Source organism: Ricinus communis, chromosome 6 (assembly GCF_019578655.1).
Source record: "Ricinus communis isolate WT05 ecotype wild-type chromosome 6, ASM1957865v1, whole genome shotgun sequence".
Classification (NCBI taxonomy): Eukaryota; Viridiplantae; Streptophyta; class Magnoliopsida; order Malpighiales; family Euphorbiaceae; genus Ricinus; species Ricinus communis.
Window position 1 is genome coordinate 19,744,901 of NC_063261.1, and position 21,646 is coordinate 19,766,546.

Sequence of the window (21,646 nt, forward strand, 5' to 3'; positions counted from 1 at the left end):
ATGATTGAAGTCTAGTAGATGATGCATATCAAATTATCAATCCTGTTTCTCCTCTGACAGTCACAGGAGGAACTCCTGTTGTGCACATGGGGGTGTCTATTCCTTGACATTTGTCAGCTTACCATGTTCAAGCACGAGGGCTGCTGTTGTTAGTTCCTCCACCATGTCCCACTCTATGGAGTCCACTCGTTTGTTGGAGCAAACTATGTTCCAACCTGGTGCAGTTGGTGCTTTGTTGTAATGTATGGGTTCTTATGTGTTCTCCAATGACTTCTTGTGCTCCAAACCATACTACAGCAGTTGGTGGGTCTTTTAATGGATGGTGACTCGGGTAAGCTCCAAGGAACTCTTGTCTTCTTTTGGCTTGATGTTGAGACATCATATTTTGTTCTATTACAGGAAAAGCGTCAAACAGTATCACAAAAAGCAATTTCGAAACTAATGTCTAAATATTTTATAGATTCTACTTATCTCTGCAACAATGCAACACTTTGTCTCATTTGGGTTGTACTTTTAGCCGCATGTACTATGCACTTATGAAGGCTACTTGCATTAAGTAGGTAAAGCATACCTCTTGATTTCAAAGATGGCAAGAAGAAAATGCTGTTTTTTCTTTTCTTTTTCTCAAATTGCTGCTGCATTATTAGTTTGCTCATGCAGGAGTCGACTATTAGTTGTTATATTTACAAGGCAACTCGTGGCTCTCTATGTAGACTTTTAAAAAAACTAATTCATAGAGTGGAGTACGGAAGAGTCGTGCGCTCAAACTTCTAAGAAAATTATATCATAAAGCGAATATAGAAAAGAGAAATTGAAAGTAATAGGGGGCAAGAAAAACTCATTTTTCTTCCTTGTAGATCGCCACAAGTTGTCCGCCTAGATAGACTCTTAAAAAGACTAATTCACGGAAAGAGTGCGGAGGAGAAGAGTCAAAAGATAACATCTTCCGCGAGGTAAGTGCTGAGTGTGGAAGACCAGAGTTGATGGTAACAGTCCTTTTATGAAACAATTGACATTACATGGAATGGAACAGACACCATTCTGTTGTTGAACAGGATATCCCAAGTCCCTTGGTTGAGGGGGTGGACCCAGTTTTGGTCATAGTCCCATTGGTCCAATCAAAGTGGTTTGAGTTGATATTTGCTATAAAAAGATGGTATATTTTGGAGGCATTTGCAACTTGTACAACGGTCCACATTTTGGATGACTATTTATGGAGAAACTGATCCCAGTAGTAAAAATAACAAAATTTAAAAAGCTAACAACTACAGAACTACTCTCTCTGGCACTTGTCGTTAGAAAGTGGTCCAGAGAAGCCTCCCTCCTCTGCCCATGAATGACCATGGCTCTTCGGGATCCTGAACTGCAAAACCAACTCCTCCTCCAACTTTACAAAAATTCCTGACGCTCCACAGAAAGAAAAAGATATCCTATTTATTTCTTTTATATTCTTTGCTTCCCTCTTAAAATTTTAAGAATGATTGGATCATTAGTGTCTGAATTTTCAAACTTTTGCTATTTTGATGTTTAATTTTTTTTTCTAAATCAATTAAGTGTGTGGAATCTATAATTTTATATTTAATTAAATACTCTTTTCAGAAATGCTGACGTAAACAAAACTGATCAATTTACATATTGAGTTAGATTATTTTAAATAAAGTTATCCTTATTTATGTGAGGAGCATGTGACATTTAGGTACTTAAACACCTTAAGATAAATCTCAAAGTTGTTTATTTATTCATGTCTTAGGGATAGAATAGATTTTATATATTCACATTATTTTATGTAATCTTTAATAAAATTTTGAGCAAAATATTATAATATTTAATTTTTAATATTAATTTTTAATATTTTAAAAAATAATAGCAAACTAATTATTTTGAATGTCCTTAATTTTTTTAAAAATTTTATTAGTGAAATAATATAAAATAATTTATTTATTAATTCTAATATTATATAAATTAATACTATCAATATAATTGATATTACTATTTATTAGGATTAGAAATTATTATATAATTAAATTAATTTACTAATGAATATAATATTTAAAAATATTATTTTCTATAATGAGAATCATTATTTAATTAAAAACTAATCTATTAGTTAATATAATATTAAAATATAATTAATATGTTATTTTTTAGAATAATCATTATCTACTTAGAAAACTAATTTATTATTTAATATGTTATTTCTTAGGATTAGAATGAGTGTTTAGTTAAAAATATAATTTATTAATTAATAAATTAATTATAAAAATTATATATAAGCTTGAATCTCATGTTATCAAAGTAAGTATACATGTCAAACCGACAATCCTATGTGTCAAAAAGTAAGCATATATATTAAAAAATTTAAGTCTTAAAATTAATATATATATATATATATATATATATATATATATATAAATTGATCCTAACGCATCAATAAGTAGCCCAAAAGAATTTTAAACTCTTAAATAAATATTTTAAAAAATATTTATTCTAAATCGACAAAATTTAAGAATAAGACTCATCAATACCATTAAAAACTAAAAAATAAAACCCAAAGCAGTACTCATAAAAATCATAAAAGATTATAAACCCTAAGTTTTAATTTCTGATTTGTTTGAACTTTATTTTACTTAATCAGCTTTTTCTTGTGTGCATCACGTTTCTTTTTCTTTTTCTTTTAAAATTTTATTGGTAACAAATTGTGTATTATTGGATAACATTTCAGAAAAAGTAGCCAACCAAATCTGTGTTGATAATATTCATGGTTCTATATACTTTTCCTGACCTGCTTTTCTTCTGCAAGACTTGCATGAAACCAAGTTCATAACAAAAACCCATTACAGTCTGAAAGTGATACAGAGAAAGAGAGAGATCCACTTGGCCACTTTACATCATTATCTTTATCATATGTACACTGCCCTAATTATCCCACCTTCTTGGCCTTAGCATAGCACCATGATTTCTGTTCTTCTTTTATTTTTTTTCACAAGCACTTCAGTGGTACATTGACTAGCAGCATTCTGTGTCATATTCATATTGACAGTTTGACACCATGTTTTTTGTCAATGTCTCCTTCAGCAACTTTCCATCAACAATCTGTTGCATCACAAACATCTGCTCCTCACAACTTTTACAAATTTGTCCATGATTATGGTGCTCCTAAAGGATAGGCATAAAAGTTAAGGTAAGGGCAAAATTAGGTTTTTGGTGGGTCCAATTGGAACTTTGGAAATCCACTGCATCAATGCCTATGCTTGGCAGGACATGATACCTAATTATTGAAGGGGGCACAAAGCTTTTAAACCACTCAACTACCTATTAATGTGCTCCATGGGTAGGACAGATAGATCAATCCAAGCTAGTAAAGCAAAATGCTAAGCTAGAGAAGATTAGGATAAAATTAAATATTAGTACTATTATATAATTTTCTCATGTAACAAAAGGACAATGGAGCTTCTTATTAACATTTCAGCTTGGCTTTTCGATACGACCCGATAAATTAATAAGATCAATATATAAACATATTTTATTTTTATTTTAAATATATTGATCTAAAATTAGACGAAACACGCGTGTCACACATATATTTTTCTATTATCACTATTAAGTATAGTATCTAATATAATTTTGAAGTTAAAACTGTTAAATCGAAAGAGAATAGTTGTCCAAATATTGTTGCAAAGAGCAATAACCAAAACATCAAATCTATCTTTGAAAAAAGCAAGTACATTCAAAATAGTGATACTTTTTCATTAGCCACTGAAACACTAATGCCAAACACAACTAGGTGCATGAACTAGGATAAATAAGGAAAGAAACATGCAAAAGATATGCTTTAATTGGTTAAGAGTCAGATAATACCAGCAGAAGAATGATATAAAATTTGACTAAATGCAAATTATGCTGATATCAAACTAATAGGACCAAGTCCAGATTTGTCTTCATCAACTGAGTTTACACAAAGTTATGTTTACCACAAAATGTTCTTTCAGTCACAACCTCATTCTTATCTAATGCCATTGGCTTTTACATAACCTATCCATTGGGTGGGTAAGCAATTTTTATTTTTATTTTTTTGGACTCAAATTTCAACTAAGGTAACTGTCTGTAACTTGCTCACATCTTTTTATAATGAATCATCTTCTCTTTTCGTAAAGAAAAGGGCTCAAACAAGAACAAAAGAGCCCCTCATTTCTCCTTCGTTGCTTTCCAGAGCCAAAAGATTTGAAAGTAAAAAGTGTGAGGGGGTTCCAAGTGAAATTTTATATAGAACATGGCACCACCCACTAAATGTTTTAAGAAAAGCAAGCAATGGAAGTCCTAGCATGAGAAGACCCAAATAGATACACTTGTTTGTGAAGCAAAACAACAATAAAAATGGAAAGATATGCTTTTATCAGAATTGTATCTTTAATGGCCATTATTGGAAATGCTTTGGGCCCCGTCATCCACCAATAAGCACTGACCCTACCCACTACTCAAATCAATATGTTCTTCATTCAGGCATTGAAGCTTAACATTCACACACTTCTCTCAATAATTAATGCATCCTTCAATATCTTTGCAAATGTTGAATACCTACTTGAGATGACAGAATTTACTATAGTTTGTCTTGTCCTGTTTAGCTAGTGCGCCCCATGCATTAGTTGATGCGAGTTAAGACTCTTAAAAAACACCTGCCTGGAGATAAGGACAAAAATTTATAGCAACTAGTTGATAAATTATTGGAGGTAAAAATTTGGAGATCTTTAAAGTTCTGCAAAAGGATTAGGGAATCCTCGTTTGCTCCCTTTATATATTACTTATCCATCTATGCATAGTTTAGCTAAATGCCTAAACAAGCAGACAAATAATATACCATCAACTAGCCGTGATCACGGTTCGAAATTTACTAGAATTAGAACCAAACGGTTAATGGGTACTTTTGGTTCGAATCTTTTTTATTAAGAAAAAGAATATATTTAATTTTAAGGTTCTTGGTAGCTTTTTTTATTTAAAAAGTAAAATGATTAGAAATCAAAAATGAATTGACGGTAATTTGATTCTAAATCTAATCCTTAGAAAGATAGAACCAAAAACAAATTGATCTTTCCAATTTAGGACCGAACCGAACCGCTCTCTGGTTTTAGTTTCAGTCTAATTCTTGACTGAGCCTAGTTTTAGGTTCAAATAGGTTCGTGGTCAAAGCTACTCTTAACACTTGATACAGACACTTCTACATGAATATATCTATCCATATGTGCCTATGTATTTACCAATCACCTAATAAGGTGAGAGTGAGCATCTCTAAAGCTAGCCAAGTGAAGACAGAAAACTATAGCAAGCAGATATACTAGAGGATTAGAAGTAACCATGGCAGGCAGTGTTGATTAACGTTAAGATTATGATTTTGACCCTAGATTGTCAACCTTGAATTTCTTTAAAGTTGCTCCAAAAGAGAACAATGTAAAGTTGGTTTGATTTGAATAGAGAGAAGGAAAGGAGGAAAATTGCAAAGTGGGGAATCCTAAGCTTGACGAGGGCAACAGTGAAGATGACACAAGCATTGTCTCCTGAAACACCAAGCATCGCCAAGTGGGGTCGCTAAATTGAAACGAGATAAAATTAAAAAACATCCCAATCTAACTCTCTCCAATGCAATCTCTTAGTTCATTTATTTCCTCTCTTCCACTTTGATCTAAGCCCTTCAAATAGTTTCTCACAATCATTCCAGCTTCTCTACTCTCTCTACACACAAAAAGAAGACATGATTTTCAAGGAAGATGAGACTGAAGCCATTGAAATAGCCACCAACATGCACCAAGTTGAATCAAGAATCTACAGCAGCAGCAGCAATCGAGAAACTGAAGAAAGCAATCCAGGAGAGTGGTTGAATCTGAGCCTAGGTGGAAATTCTATGTCAGCAGCAGGAGATAGTTCACTCTCGACAGCAGGAGACTATGATCTACAGTCAAGACCTACTTCCAGCAAGGTTTTCTCATGTAACTTTTGCAGGAGGAAGTTCTATAGTTCACAGGCACTTGGGGGCCATCAAAATGCTCACAAGAGGGAGAGAGGTGCAGCCAGAAGATATCACTCCCAAAGAATGATGACAATTATGGGTTTTCCAATGAGTACTCCGGTGGGCAGATCGCTTGGAGTCAGACCCCATGCACTTGTGCACAAAACAAGTAGAGAAGGAACTGGAACTACTGTTGCACCAAGATTTAATGAAGTCAATGGAGGGTTTGGAATGGCATGTCTGCCCTTCACGCTTGAGGACGCAATGGATTTGATGTGGCCAGGCAGCTTTCGGTTCGATGCACAACCACCAGAGCCACCATCAGAACCACTCGAGCTTGATTTAAACCTTCGGCTCTGATCCATTCCACTATTCTAGTTTAGAATCTGTTCTCATGTTGATTCTATTCAAGTAGTTTTTGACCTGTCATCCATCAAATACAGAAGCTAATATATGAGAGCAACCAACCTATCTGAAAATTTCACCTGATAAACACTTGTTCTCCCTTGTAAAAGTAGAAGAAACATGAAGAATGACCTTCCATGTATGCATGCCACAGCACAAGAGAAAACTTATAACTTGCCCCTGCTCTTCAGTTACATACTGAGAAATAAATGCCCCCAGACCTAATTGAGAAATAAATGCCTTCAGACCCACTTATATGGCACCAAGTTTGTCAGGATTTTTTTCTTAATCCTAAATATAAGGTACAAACTTTTTACTCCAACTTACATTTCTTAATGTTATAACAATTTTTGTTCTGTTTTAGTCGAGTTTCAGGGGATGTGCTAGTTCTTTTCCCCCTTTCTATGTATCATGTTAAGTGCAAGTCTGCGCACCTATGTGAACACCTTTGCACATGTTTATGTATATATTCCTCATGTATAGCAGCTTTTCTGTTGTTCAATCATCATAGTACCCAAAATTATAGTAATTGTGATGAGATGCTGATCCAAGGAGGGAAGGTTGTTTAATAGAGAAGGTGAATATGATAAGATCCTTAGTACCATTCAGGATTAACATTTCAGCAAGATATCACATGCAAGTTCTGTACTTACTCATCGAACCTGTAATTTCAAAGTGAGGAAGTTAGGGGCTGAGCACAGAAAATGCCAACCTGTCACAGACACCATGCCCAGGTCGAAGTTAAAGATGATTGAATGAAAAGGGAAGGGAAAGCAATGATTGAGATCATGCATGCTACTGTTGCTTCCTAATTGGCTTTCCATCTGGCTTCCTCTATTTTTTAGTCACATACTTTTCCCCTAAACTAACCTGATATTTCCCCAATGTTGCCAACCCTTAATAGAACTCCAACAAGTTGCAAGCAATCACCCATGTCCCTTTACAAAGTGCAGAGACATTTAAACCACGTTCAAGAGATTGTCTTGCCATGGGTTAATCAACTCCCAGCTGGCAAAATTGATTTGGTAAAAATAACAAAGACCCTCCTACTACTACTGATAAATAACATCATAACTACTTTCAACCATATTTGCACCCTTCTTCAGGGCTCTTCCATCTTCATGAAACATGTCTAACTTGTATCAATTTCTTCAATACTGCTGCATATAACTCTCTTGTTTTATCCTTTATTTCTTTTTCATTTTCTAGTTTCAATCAATTCTGTGCTCAACAACCTCAAAAATGCTAAGTTGGCTATGCTCATTCTACAGATAAAATTATTTCTTACCTTCGAAGTAGTGTTTAATGCATAATAATTGTTTGGCCTTGTCAATCCTCTAGACAAGTTTCATATCACCCATTTCTTAACGGAAATTTGGCTTCCCGATACAATATTTAACGATATATTACGGGAAATCTAGGAACAACTCGGTTTCCCTTTGAAATCCAAAATCTACCTACTATCACCACCCTTCTTTTTAGCTTCCCATTCTATCACCACCCCTCTTTTTATCTTCCCAAATTTAAAAGGACTCTTTGCTAAAGAGTCTTTAGCCAATATACTTAAATATTACCTATTTTAAATCAGAATTATTCTTAAAAGTTCAGTCGCAACGTCTATTTCGGCTTCATACAACATGATTCATCCGATATACTGTTATTTGAAACCCTACCTCGAGGTCCATGTAATTTGGTTTCCTTTCATGAAAATAGTTAAAAGACATCATGTGGCCCTACACTTTGAAGGGAAATGATCTAATCCATGACTATCATAGTTATTTAGTTAAATTACTTAGAAATTTTTGGGTAAATACTGTTCACCATGTAGGATTATAGACTTTCTACCACCATTATAATATCTATCATTATCATGAAAATAATAACAAGTACATAACTACTATTGACCAACCATAATTGAAAACTACCCAATAAATGCACCATATCACAAAATGCCACATGTCAAAATGAAAACAGAAATAGGAAAATTTATGTTAATACCTTGGTTCACACAATTGACTTTATCTTTTTCATTTTCATATCCCCGGTAATAAAATTGTCAAACTAGCTTACTGATTTAGCATGAGTACTTAAATAAATAAACAAATAAAAAAAAAAAAAACTGAATTCTCTACGACCACAATCACAACAATTCAAACCTTTATACACGAAGACAGTCCACAGCCTTACAAATTACCATGGACTTTAAGCTTTTGGGTCTTATGCATGATGATAGGAAGCCTCTGACCGATGATGCTTGGATCACTATATGCAGCAGAATCAGAAGGATACCCTTTCTGCACCACAAAATGAAACAAAAATGCATGAAAACATCAAGCAAAAGTGCCACACCAAGGTAGATAATTATTTAAGGCAACAAATTCCAAAAGAGAAGGGGAAAACAAAACAAATATAGCATTAAGAGACTCGTATTGTCTTTCAGGTTGCCGATGGAAACCCATTACTAGCCCATATGTTAAAAGCCCATCCAAATGAAAAACATGGCTCAAATGCTTGGGCGGTAACCAAGCTTTAGGGTCTATCAAAATGGTACTGTATTTCAATTTTTTTTCGGTTCCAAAATCTTCTATTCGGCATCACAGTGAGTTCACTTCCCATTTTTTGTTGAGGTGGCTACTGGAAGAAAAAAATTCCAAGAGTATCTTCCACACATTAGATGTCACATCAACAAACAAGTCAGTCTCTCAAAAAAATTATTCTTCTAGTCATCAATGGATCGCATATACATATCCATATCATTCTTAATCCAACGTCATTTTAACATTAAACCTAATACCCTAAAAAACTGTCAATTTGTTCTTTGTCATGGTCAAACAAAATTTAACACCACAAAATTATCTCATTTCGTTCTCTTCTCCAACACTATCAAAATGTACCACTCATTTCTTTCTACTGGTAAAGATGATTTTGGATTGGACAGAAAGACAACCAAGGGAGAGAGCACCAGTCCACTGTACGTTTAGAAAAACTTGAGAGTAATGTGTTTTTTCTTTTTTACTTGTTGAACAATAGGTGTTTTAAAACTCAACAATGGTTTGCTTATCATAACTTGAGAATACATTTGGAATTTAATAGACGAAATCATGGGTTTTATTCCATAAAGTGAATTTACAGTTATGGAATTACAAATTAGGTAGCATTAGGGCTTTAAAATGTGAAGTTGGGGGAAATTCGAAAGAAATGAAGTGGCCTTTTAATAATATACTTGAAATTGGGTAACTGAATTAGTTTTTCATGTTTAGTTTTATGATAGTTGAATTGCTTTATGATAGACATTTGCTTTTACGATGTTGTGCAGTGAAAAACTTAAAATAGTTCAGTATTTATATGCATTATGTTGGAAGGAAGAAGATTATGAACATAGTGCAATTGGGTACATAGATTATTATAGTGCTGATAAGATGTCAATGTTATAGACCAAAAGCATGGCTGAAGAGCTAGGACTGGAACACACTCTTTACATTGGTTGCAGCCAAAAAAGACTTAAGTGATGGATTATATCCATTACAAACTGATCCTGACACAGTCAAGATATCCTGACTTGTGGATTCTTTGAAGATTATGAGGTGTTTGCTAATTAGGATGTCAAGTTGGATGATAATGTTGAAGTGGATATGAATGTGGAAGCTGGTAGTGGGGATGGTGAGATTGAGTTGGCAGATGGGCAAGGGCATGTCGAATCTACTAGTGATGGAAGTGAGAGTGATAGTGAGAGTAACAATGAGAAAGAAGGTGAGAAGGACAATGAGGGTGGAACTATGAAGCCCTAAAGACTTGTGGGACCCACTGATGATATTGAAAGAATGGTTTTTGAGAGACTGACGTGTCCACTGAGATGACATATGATGAAAGATATTCTTGGATATTCTACCACCTTAATATCAAGGATATTCTTGGATATTCTACCACCTTAGCAAGGTGACCTCTTTGTAATACCAACATAGATAACTTGTAACCAAAAAGGAAAAGAAATTGAATTATGGAACCATTTTGGTGTAGACCCCAAAGTTTGGGTACCATCCAAGCATCTGACTATGCAAAACGCTAATGGGTCTATACAAAAATAGTTGTTATGGGCTTCAACAATATTGCTAGTGCCTTTGCAGTCCAAGTATAGAACCATAAGCTGATTCAATTTAAGTACACATTCAATAGAATAACTCAGATAAAGCACCCCAATCTATCAGAATGCTATGCATTTTTTATGGAGATACCATCTCCAATACTCAAATAAGGCAAAGAAGTGTAAAATGATGACACAATGTAGAAGTGTTGTTTTAAAAAGCAGTATGCTTGCACCTTGGAGATAGATCAAACTGTTCTCATTTTAGAAGATATGCAGAAAGAATTATACTTTTTCGAATTTTATTCTTTATTTCCTTCTCCTACTTTTACAATCTCTATGCAGATAACTAGATGATGATTTTGGACAGCACATAAACAGTGAAAAGCATCTTTTTATCTCTTGAAAAGCAAGAAAAGCAGCAGAAGAAACCTCTAGCAGACCAGGAAGAAGTAGAAAAGATAAGGTGACAACTCATTCCTTATTGTACAAACTTAAAGAGCAAGCACAGTATGCATGTGAATTGCATCCAGTCGAAACTGCGCATGTGTGTTTAGGGAGAGGAGAGAGAGAGAGAGAGAGAGAGAGAGCTTACAGCAGAGATAGATTGAAAGGTGGCTTCTCTCCAGCAGCTTTCCCGAAGAATGACAGGGTTGCCACCACCAAAAATGCATTGCATACGTGTGTCTCTTAATCTCATCAAGACTCCATCAACTCTAAGCTGTGACCGAAAAATGAAGGGTAATGAAATCAAATAAGGAAAGAAAACTTAAAAGGAAAGAGAAAAGGAGATGTTAATTACAGCATCAGGTACGGATATGTAAAGAAGAAGGGAGGGAGTGAGAGAGATTTTCGAATGAGTGTTTCTTTTATTTGGAATGGATGTACAAATTTTTGAAAGTGGATCAAATAACGCACCCAGAATCGCAAAAGAAGAAACCAACAACTTGGCATGACTCTCTGCAAATCAAAATGTGACGTCCTCAGTAAACAGATATACTAAAATCTCTTTCCAGAACATGTATCTGGCATCACAAGCATTCTATTTACCACTTTCACAGTTAACAGCGACACTCCATTATCAGCAAGCTCGTCTTCATACAAGACTACCTGTAGGGTTTAGACAGACTATGTTCATCATTGCAGGAATGTAAAAACCAATAAAATGATACAAAAAAGTGGAACCTTATGGTGGTACCTCTTTGTCTTATATTGAATACCTCATCATAGAAAAGAATCGGCTCTTTTGATGCCAGAGAAACCAAATCAATTTTCTGCTCGCTGTCCTCCCAGTGGAGGCTTGAGCTTGCCTCCAAAAATTCCCCACTTTCATTCTGACCACAAGACCCAGGATGGTAGAATCATTTCTAAAATAAAATAAGTTGATATAGACAATAATGATAAAATACCAGATTTTAAACTCTATATAAAACTCCTGTTTCTGTTTAAGAAGAGTTTAACTATACAGCAAGGAACCAGGGACAAACTACTGCATGTGGAAGGACTATTATGTAAAAAATCTAATTTGAAAACTCAAGTTCAAACTTATCTTAACTACAAAGACAGTCCAAATAGAAAATACAAACCCGAATAATTTCATCTGTTTAGAAAAGAAAAACAATACTTTTCAAAAGAAAATTTATTAAGAAGTAGATATAAAAACAATAAGGGATGCAAGAAATAAAAAGAAAGACAGATAGACAGATCTACATGGAATGCACCTTGAACAAAATCGTAAGAAGAACAAACCTTTTCTGTATCTACCTCAATTGTTTCACTTCCGCAATATGGTGTTGTGAATGTATAATCATAATCTAATATCACCTGCTGGGATGGTTTGCTGCAAATTCACAGTAGGTGGTATGTGAGGCAAGAACAATCTTTTTCAGTTGTTACATGCTGGTAATTCAATTTAAATACTTCAACTGCAACAGGAAGGAGGTAGAAATGGAAAAGGAATAAAATTCAGAACAAATTTGAAGTTGCAGAGGGTCAAGTTGCATATGTGAATGGTACAATTGGATGAATTATATGAAACTTTTGTCACATGATACAGGTTTCCAATCTGAAGCCATTCTTTTACCTTCCTATGAATGTAATAACCATTTGAAAACCAGAGAAAGACGAGAACCACGACCCAACTTAAGGGCACCATTTAAAAGGAGGGGAAGTTAGATCTTACAAGAGAAGTCCTTCGTTAAAAAAATAATTTCACATGGAATTTAGGATAAAATGCACTAACAACTAAATAAAGCTGGGATTAGCTTTCAAAAGTGGATTATGATGTGCACGCTGCAATACATTCAAGTACGACTTCCTACCTATATGTAATTACTTTGAAATTTTTTATCCCACTTAACCACAAGCTACAAAATGATAACCGCTGAATTGAAAAATCCATTCCCTATCCTCCCAGTAACAATGCTAATAACAGGAGCCTGAATCAATAAATTAATGCAAGTTTCAGGATGATATATCTATGGCCTATCAGGATTTGCAGCCAATGAACATACATCCAATAGCCAAGCTGCTGTCAACCTTGCCAATGTTTAATACGACACTACAGAGTTTAAGTTATAAAATTGGATCATCATCTTTTAGTGCAAACCTTATGTCAAATAAAATTATTATAAAGTAATACGATCCTAACTCATTTTGACACACAAAAAAGAGATTGAGAGCTACAGCATGTAGCAAATTCTGAAATTAAATTCCTAAACAGGTCAAGGTTAAGTTATAACATTTAAACCTTAGTCTAATAAAATTGCTCATATCCCATAGAAAACAAACATCATTTTAAATGATTCTCTATTGTAGGAAGAAAAGCAAATGAGAAATGGAAAGACCTAACTACCTTCTGAATTTCCATTTTGCTGCTGCAGGAACTTCAACAGGTGGCAAAGCTTCTTGCTTCCAGCCAGTAAGGGCATCAAATGCATTGAAATGAATCTTGATACCACTATTCACATGGTTAAAAGCTAAAGAACTATCGCCAAAAACCATCTCTGGTAAGTGAGAAGACTGAAGCTTTTGTTCCCACCTACAAGTACATCAGATCAATAAAATGAAAATTATTACCAAGATTTACCCATCAAACTTCTTATGCTAAAAGTTTATTCACTCAAACCAACAACGATTTTTTGCATATTTACTCAAAGACTTGTTTTGGAATATATGGATACAGTAAAGTTTTTGAGTTGAGTTCTTGCAAGATCTGTCATTTGAGGCATTTTTCATACAAATAAAAAAAAATTGTAGAAAAAAAAAAAGCACATGAAAGAGTTGAATTCTAGCAACTATGAGCTTTCCAAACATGAGAACTGACTAAAAGAAATTCAATCCTTGCAAATTTAGACTTTCCAAACACTGTCAGTGACATTCTAAACCTCAAAATTACAATAAAGAAAAATGCCAATTTGATTCCAAATTTTACAGAAATTAAAACCAGAAAAATCAAACCATAGCCCTAAAAGATAAATCATCCTTTAACAAAATAACTCTCACTTAATCCAAAATAACTAAACAACCCAAGTTTTTAAAGAAAATAAATAAGCTAACTTTTGTCACACAAATTCTAATTAAAAACTGAAAACAGCATAAAGATATAAATCTTTTGTTTATTAAAAAAAAATTATTTCTAATTTCTAAAATGCCTCATTTAAAATCAAAAATGAAAAGAAAAATATGAGAAAAGGAACGAGCAGAATAGTACAGTTGAAAAGTGGAAGAGGTGAGAATAGAGCCCTTGCGAGAAACGATTTCCCAGCCATTTATACGCACTCCAAGCCGACCGTCGTTTAACAGCTCTGCTCCGGCAGCTTTCAGCTCATTTTCGTCAACTTCCACTGCCATTGTCGTTTGCTTTTTCTTTTTACTCAGTTTTCTCTTTGCCTTTTTACTCCGAAGGATTCTTTGCGTTTTTAGAAATGAAAGAAACAAAAATACAATATTTTATTTAAATTAAATGAATGATGCTTTTTATTTTAAAAATAATAATAATAATAAAATATCTAAACTCAAAGTGAGTTTTTTTTAGTTTTTACATGTTAATATTAATAATATTAAATTTTTCTCTTTTCTATTTTTTCACTTTAACTGATAAAAAATTTATAATATAATTTATAGAATAAAATAGAAATTTATAATTTATCTATTAAATAAAAATAAAATTTAAATTGCTAACTCAATTTTATAATAAATATATTTAAAACATAAACTCAAGTTTTATCTTTTAAAATAACTTTTTAGAATAAAATATAATTTATTTAAAAAATCTATGAAGATGCTTTTAATTATAGAAACGAAAATTAGAGCAAAATTTTAATATATTATTAGAAAAAAAATTAAACACTAATAATGCAACTATCCCTTAATAAATAAATAAATAAGCAGCGCAACCCGAGCCCGAATGAATCTAATATCGGAAACTGAAATCAAACAGCAAAGACAAGCATAGAACAGTAAAACATAAAGACCAAATACCAAAGACAGTGGCTATCTCAGTGACGCCGCCATCGCCACCATCGAAAAGCTCCTCTATTTAGCTACACGTTTGCTGGGTCATCACCTTTTTAAAGAAGCAGCCTCTTGTAAGTTTTGTTTCTCGTTGGTTTGACACTTACTTCTCTCTCTTGCTGTGTTTCTTCCTTTGTGTCCCTCACTTTTTTATTTCTATGTTCTTGTTCTTTTTCTTAATTACTAATGTTTGCTTCTTCATGGGTTTTTTTTTTCTTTTGAAATCTATATCTAGATAGAATAATTGATTCTCAGTTTTGAATGTACTTTTACTATGTGGGTTTGCTTTATCAGTTTCAAATTTTGTGTTAATCAATAAATAATTGAGCATGGAATCAATAAAGAAAATGATGAATTTATTGCTTAGTACATGGAAATTTATCCGATCGTCAATTGCTTGTTTGGGCTATTTTGCTTGACCGATATCTGTTTGACGATATGCCTCAGTGAAAGATACAGTTTTTAATTCTTTTTTGGTAAGAGGTGCTAAAACTTCTATCACTTTTCTGCTAGGTTAATAGATCCAATGGTTATTGACTTGCGCATTAATTGTGGCTGAGCATTTCCTATTAAACTAGAACTAGAAGCTTTTTAAGACTAAGGTATATATATATATATATATATATATATATATATATATATATATATTTCTTTGGGTGCTTATTACTTCATGAATGCTACCATATACAGTTGATATTTGCTTTCAGTAATAACTTTGAGGATTATCTTTGTTATCAGGTTTTTTTTTTTAGTATTTCTAAAATATAAATTTATGCAAGTATTATACTAGTGCTATAGTGATGGAATGAAACAATGGAAGTTGACTTCTTTTTGCAATTTCTGGTTTATTGGTTTCATTTCATAAAGTTAGGAGGCAATCCCCAACTTGAGATATTTCTGAACTATTAATCATTCATTACAATAAAATGTCCAATGCGATTGGAAAATTGAAAACCTTCCTCCTGAAAGATACTTAACTGTTTATGTGATCCATTTTTTATGTTCATCAAGATTTTGGTTGCACGTCGATAATGCTATGTATTAATCATTTCAGGAGAGTTTAGGTGATCAATCAGCTATAACCATAATGGAAGCCAAATTCTTCCGCTTTCTTAAGATTGTGGGTGTTGGATACAAAGCCAGAGCTGAATCTGAAGGACGCCTCTTGTATCTCAAATTGGGATACAGTCATGAGGTTGAGCTCACAGTCCCTCCTGCTGTTAGAGTTTTCTGCTTCAAGAATAACGTAGTTTGTTGCACTGGAATTGACAAGCAAAGGGTGCACCAGTTTGCTGCTTCTGTCCGTAGCTGCAAGCCACCAGAAGTTTACAAAGGCAAGGGTATAATGTACATCGACGAAGTGATAAAAAAGAAACAAGGAAAGAAGTCAAAATGATTTGGAAAAGGAAAGCCCTCCTACTGATAGTGAAATGTTCTGCCTAATTCCATTGATGGAAGTACAATTACTGTAAACTGAGTTCAATTTTTTGAGGGTGAAGTGAAACACTGGAATTTAGTGAATTTGAAGGCATTTAAATAGCAAGGAGTTTTTCGGGCAATAACAGAACTGGTTTCTCTACACGTAAAGTTTCGGCTTCTGTCCAGTGCTTTAAGTTATTACATGATGCATGCATAATGTTTCCATGAAACTATTAATTTCAAGCTATGATTGGAAATCTCTATCTACTCTCAGAGTGCAGGCTTTGTTTATGTTCTAAGAGGAAAGAATTGAAAGAAGTTAAATGAGTTCTTGCTGTGGTACAAACCAATAGTAAAATGTGTTATTTTGACCTGCTGAAGAGCAGGTTCTCATGCGTTGCTCATTCGTTGTGATTGGAAACATTCTATTTTGTTCGTAAATAATTAAAAAGCGACTACTGGTTATAAAAACTCAGTTAAGAAAAGCAAGTATCAATGGATATAATTAATGACTTCAATTCAACCAGGGAAGTCTAAATTTAATTTGTTTAAATTTATAATTAACTTTTTTAATATAAAATTTTGTCGAGTGAATGATGAAGTAATAAAGTACTATAATTCCATTAGTTGATTATTATATAAATTTAAACAGTTTATACATTTAATTACAGAAACAAAGGGTAGAAAAAATGTTCAAAAAAGTAACCATAGCCAAAATTTAGGCACATAAAACAAGCAATCAAATTATACAAATCCAAAAAAACACAAAAGAATGGAAAGAAACTGTCGAATTGCTTAAATCCACCAGTGGCGGTAACAAAACATTTTCGAAATAATTGAAGTGGCGGCATCAGCATCTTCTTCTTCTTCTTCTTCTCTCTCGAGTCTATATGTGTGTGTGTATATATATATCCATTTTTTGCAACTTAAAAACTTATAATTTCTATTTCCAAACTGTTGATTTTGGATCCAATGGGTAACGAGAATGATACTCGCGTGCATTCCACTCGCTCATCATCGTCATCAACATCGGCATCAAAGAAACGCGTCTCCAATGCTACTCACTCTCAACAACTCACTAAAAAGCGAGTCCCTTTAGGCGAAATCACTAACACAGTCACCGAGTCCACTCAGAACTCGGACTTGGACTCAACCCAGAAGCAAGTTCTTCATTTAAAGGAGAAAGCTGAACAAGATTCAGAGAATTGGTCGATTGCTGAATCAACCCAGATTTCTGATGTTGAAATTAGTACTAAAAACACGAAATGTGAAGTGAAGATCAAGAATCAATGGGACTTAGAGAGCTCATTGAGTAGTGGGTCTAATCAGGGTTTGGATTTAAAGAAGTGTTCTTTTTCTTCTTCTATATATGGGTATCTTCATTCTCTGGAGGTATAATAAGCTAATTTGTTTGTTTGATTTTATGAATTTCTTGTTCTATGGTTTTGGTTTAATTTTATATGGAGGAAAACATAATTATGATAGAATTTTAGTGTTTATACATATGAAAGATGAGAATGTTTAGCTTTGATTGAGCAGCGAATTCTTTTTTTCTTCCTTCTATTAGTAGTGAGTGATTAATTACGTTTTTGATGCAGTTAATGAATGAAGACTTCATTTAATGAGAAAATTGAGTTTGTTGTTTTTGACTGTTTCCTTTTTATGAATTTTTGTTATATGGCTTTGTCTGGTCTGAGGATAATCGCATGAAGTTTTGGTATTTTCAGATTAGAAATTGGGATATTTCAACTTTGACTGGGAAGTGGATTTTTCCTCTTTGTAGTAGAGATTCTATATTAGTCTTCTTTTTCTGTGACTTGTTGCTTTTGAATTCCAGTGATTTTATCTAGTTTCTAATTGGACATCTAGGTCTGCCTTTACACACTGACTTCTATTTTGAAGTTATTTATGTAGTTATAGATAGTGGATTTAATTTTGAAAACATGTTATGATTTTTTTTTTTTTCCTTAACATATAATCTGGAGCGTTTCAATCTCAAAAGCTGGAACTTTCAAATACACTAGTACTGGGATATACTCATGGACTGAAATGGTGATATGTTATTCAGATGGAAGAGAACAGAAGATGCTTGTCGAATTACATGACTAAGGTGCAGACTGATATTTCAGTGAAAATGAGAGAAATTTTAGTGGATTGGTTGGTGGAGGTTGCTGAAGAATACAAGCTTGTCTCCGACACCCTTTATCTCACAGTATCATATATAGACAGATTCCTTTCTTCACGAGCTCTGGGCAGGAACAAGCTACAGCTTCTCGGCGTTTCTTGCATGCTTATTGCCTCGTAAATGGATAAACCATCTCTGTTGTTTTATTTTTCATTAGAGTTTATTTTCCTCCATTTTAAGATTGAAATTATTGCTTGGTTTGTTGGTACAGGAAGTATGAAGAGATTAGTCCTCCACATGTTGAAGATTTTTGCTATATAACAGATAACACTTACAGCAAGGAAGAGGTCCGTATGTAACCTCAGAGAAAGGATAAAATGGAACTCTCAAGTAATCCAGTAGTTGTGTTGGAAAAATATGAGTCTTTTCTTTTAGCTTGTAGGAATTGTTGAATAACAGATATAGTTTTTTTTCCTTCAAAAACTAAACAAGAACTTCAATTATAAAATTTTTGCTTAGTTACTGATTGAGTAAACATGCAGGTAGTCGATATGGAGAAAGATGTACTTAAATTCTTGAACTATGAAATGAGTACTCCTACAGCAAAAAATTTTCTAAGGTAAGATTACTGGCAATTAGTAGGCTTTTGCATCTAAGCATCTCCAACGACATGCAAGATTACCACCTGATAATGAGTGCAACTGAACTGACTACAAATTTGATGTTGGATTTCCAGGATATTAACAAAAGCTGCTCAGGAATATTGCAAAGTAAGATCATCAATATCTTTTCTTTTTTGGTACATCATAAATGTTTGTTCTTATTCTCTCTTTTCTTTCCCCTGTATTTTGATATGTTCTTATTCTCTCTTTTCTTTCCCCTGTATTTTGATAACTCTGTCGTGCATGTACTTTCCAGTCTCCTGATTTGCAATTTGAGTTCTTGAGTTGTTATCTTGCGGAGCTAAGTTTGTTAGATTATCAGTGTGTCCTCTTCTTACCATCAGTGATTGCAGCATCAGCTGTTTTTCTTTCAAGATTCACAATCCACCCAAAAATGCATCCTTGGGTAAGAAACTTATTTCATTATAATTTGCATCCAAAATACAATATATTTAATTATGCTTGAGATTTTAGTGGTTTGGAGGATTAGTTCTCAGAGGAGATGATTAGAAGTACTAATACGATAAAAGAAAATTTAGAAGTTGATGGTAAATTTGGTTCAAAGCTTATATATATTAATGTGTCATACTTAGAATCATTGATGAATGACATGCATGCACATCAATGGATTTTGTAGGGGAAAAATAAGGAATTTAAATATCTAGAAAAAGGCAAAGATTGTTTGTATGAAAGCCAGGAGTCAGTAAGTAGCAAGAAACAGACAATCAGGAGTCGATAAGTAGAGGTGCTGAAGGAAAGATGATATAATAACAACTGTTTAAAGTTGCTTCATCAGTTATAGATGTTTATTTCAATTTATTATTTTACACGTTCTGCAGAATGCTTCATTGCAACGATGTTCTGGTTACAGACCATCTGACTTGAAAGAATGTGTGCTTACCATTCATGACCTGCAAGTAAAAAGAAAAGGAAGTGCTCTGTTAGCAATAAGAGATAAATATGCACAGCATAAGGTATTTCGGTCTATAGTCTTTCTGAATTTGGCATCTTTCTAGTATCTTCATTTACTTGTATTGTTCACAGTAGAAGAGTGAACAGCTAGTTTAGTCATGTAGACAACGAATGTAAGGTAGAATGCCATGTGAAGCAAGAACTTTAAAGTGGTTCAGTTTGGTAATCTTTAGTCTGCATCCATGGAGAGAACAAACAATTCTTCATCATGAGAGAATGTAACTCCTCAAGAATCATTGAGTTTACCACCTGAGATGCTAACCCCAATCCTTATTACCTACTCACCCTAACATATCCCTTAAACAATACCTCTTTTGCCCTCCCTTGCGTTGCCTTGGTTCAAGGCCATTGACAACTCAAAGGATGGTGATACAAGTAACTTATACTTGATTACCAAGTCACATATCATGTAAGATTTCTTAGAGGACTAAATAAAGCAAATTCAGCAATTTGGGACACACTTGACAATTTGTTGATCTCATCAGTTACGCCAGACGATTCTCTGAATTTTTTCTTTCTTTTCGCCTAGGATCATTCTAAGTTATGCAGCATCAGTTCATCGAATTTTAAATTTTTGAGGTTATGATTTCTTTAAAATTGCTAACGGGACAACTTTTCTCTTTCCTCTTATTTATCTTGAACAGTTCAAATGTGTGGCGACATTGTCCTCTCCTTCAGAAATTCCTGTTCATTATTTTGAGACCAGTGATGAGTAATGATTCACAAGATTCTTGAAGAGGTTTATCTCAAAGTCTGTTATATCATTCGTTTCTTCCAAGGGGTCTAACAGTTCAATGCTGCATCAACTTCTGGTTGATTGCAGGTTGGTTTGAAGTTGGGTGCTTGAAGACTTCATCATGGTTATAATGAAGTACCATGGCAGCCGTTGCTGACTAGCACTTGTAGGTTTTTAAAATTGTTGAGTTTTCTCTGCATACCTTTAGCAGATCATGAAAATATCATTGCTTTAGGCACGTCTATGTTATTATGCTGATTCTGGCTTTGTATGTCCTGAACGAAGAAAATTTGTATTCTTCTATCAAATAAACATTTTTTGAAATCGTTATAGCATCTACAATTCTATATCTTTTAGCAATCGTAACGATTAAAATAATACGGTTTTTTTTTTAAATCAATAAACGTCATTAAAACAAATCCCAAAACATCAGTTAGGAAGGGAGGATGAATTCCTGGTCAAACCTTAAGACCAGATACTGAATCAGATGCTCGGGGTAAGACATGAGCAACACGATTCACTGATCGAGCAACAAAAGGAACAGAAACATTAACCAGTTCCTGGATCAGGAATTCACAATCATCCACTAACATGCCAAAAGAAGAAGAATCAGAAGACTTTGACTTTGGAGAGCTTTCACAAGTATAAGAGCATCAGATTCTACCAAGACATTGCAGTGAGAATTAGCTTTCAACCAACTAAGTGTTTCACGCAATCCCATTGCTTCAGTGTG

General features: G+C 33.7%; 4 protein-coding genes across 8 annotated transcripts; 3 read left to right on the plus strand and 1 right to left on the minus strand.

Moving 5' to 3' along the window:
• Positions 1–5,268: 5,268 nt before the first annotated feature.
• LOC8267032 (zinc finger protein 4) lies at positions 5,269–6,905 on the plus strand. Its single transcript, XM_002527426.4, has one exon. The coding sequence runs from the start codon at positions 5,744–5,746 to the stop codon at positions 6,356–6,358; it is 615 nt and encodes a 204-aa protein (XP_002527472.1). The 5' UTR covers positions 5,269–5,743; the 3' UTR covers positions 6,359–6,905.
• A 1,463-nt stretch (positions 6,906–8,368) lies between these two features.
• LOC8267031 (TIP41-like protein) lies at positions 8,369–14,394 on the minus strand. 2 transcript variants are annotated; one of them, XM_048375715.1, is made up of 8 exons: positions 14,197–14,394; positions 13,339–13,524; positions 12,249–12,324; positions 11,705–11,818; positions 11,535–11,594; positions 11,403–11,444; positions 11,080–11,205; positions 8,369–8,697 (listed from the first exon to the last, which is right to left on the minus strand). In XM_048375715.1, exons 1-8 carry the CDS (start codon positions 14,334–14,336, stop codon positions 8,587–8,589), a joined length of 855 nt encoding a protein of 284 aa, XP_048231672.1. In that variant the 5' UTR covers positions 14,337–14,394; the 3' UTR covers positions 8,369–8,586. The 2 variants fall into 2 exon arrangements, with proteins under 2 accessions (XP_048231672.1, XP_048231671.1); XM_048375714.1 differs by having other exon boundaries at positions 12,234–12,324.
• A 476-nt stretch (positions 14,395–14,870) lies between these two features.
• Positions 14,871–16,558, plus strand: LOC8267030 (60S ribosomal protein L6, mitochondrial). 3 transcript variants are annotated; one of them, XM_002527424.4, is made up of 2 exons: positions 14,871–15,073; positions 16,054–16,558. In XM_002527424.4, exon 2 carries the CDS (start codon positions 16,087–16,089, stop codon positions 16,393–16,395), a length of 309 nt encoding a protein of 102 aa, XP_002527470.1. In that variant the 5' UTR covers positions 14,871–15,073; positions 16,054–16,086; the 3' UTR covers positions 16,396–16,558. The 3 variants fall into 3 exon arrangements, with proteins under 3 accessions (XP_002527470.1, XP_048231674.1, XP_048231673.1); XM_048375717.1 differs by having other exon boundaries at positions 14,913–15,078; positions 16,057–16,558; XM_048375716.1 differs by having other exon boundaries at positions 14,914–15,077.
• Positions 16,559–17,025: 467 nt separating this feature from the next.
• Positions 17,026–21,237, plus strand: LOC8267029 (G2/mitotic-specific cyclin C13-1). Of its 2 annotated transcripts, XM_015724381.3 has the most exons (9): positions 17,026–17,810; positions 18,487–18,719; positions 18,815–18,890; positions 19,086–19,162; positions 19,280–19,313; positions 19,462–19,611; positions 20,045–20,179; positions 20,822–20,916; positions 21,001–21,237. In XM_015724381.3, exons 1-8 carry the CDS (start codon positions 17,391–17,393, stop codon positions 20,891–20,893), a joined length of 1,197 nt encoding a protein of 398 aa, XP_015579867.2. In that variant the 5' UTR covers positions 17,026–17,390; the 3' UTR covers positions 20,894–20,916; positions 21,001–21,237. The 2 variants fall into 2 exon arrangements, with proteins under 2 accessions (XP_015579867.2, XP_015579866.2); XM_015724380.3 differs by having other exon boundaries at positions 17,030–17,810; positions 20,822–21,237.
• The last annotated feature ends 409 nt before the right edge of the window (positions 21,238–21,646 follow it).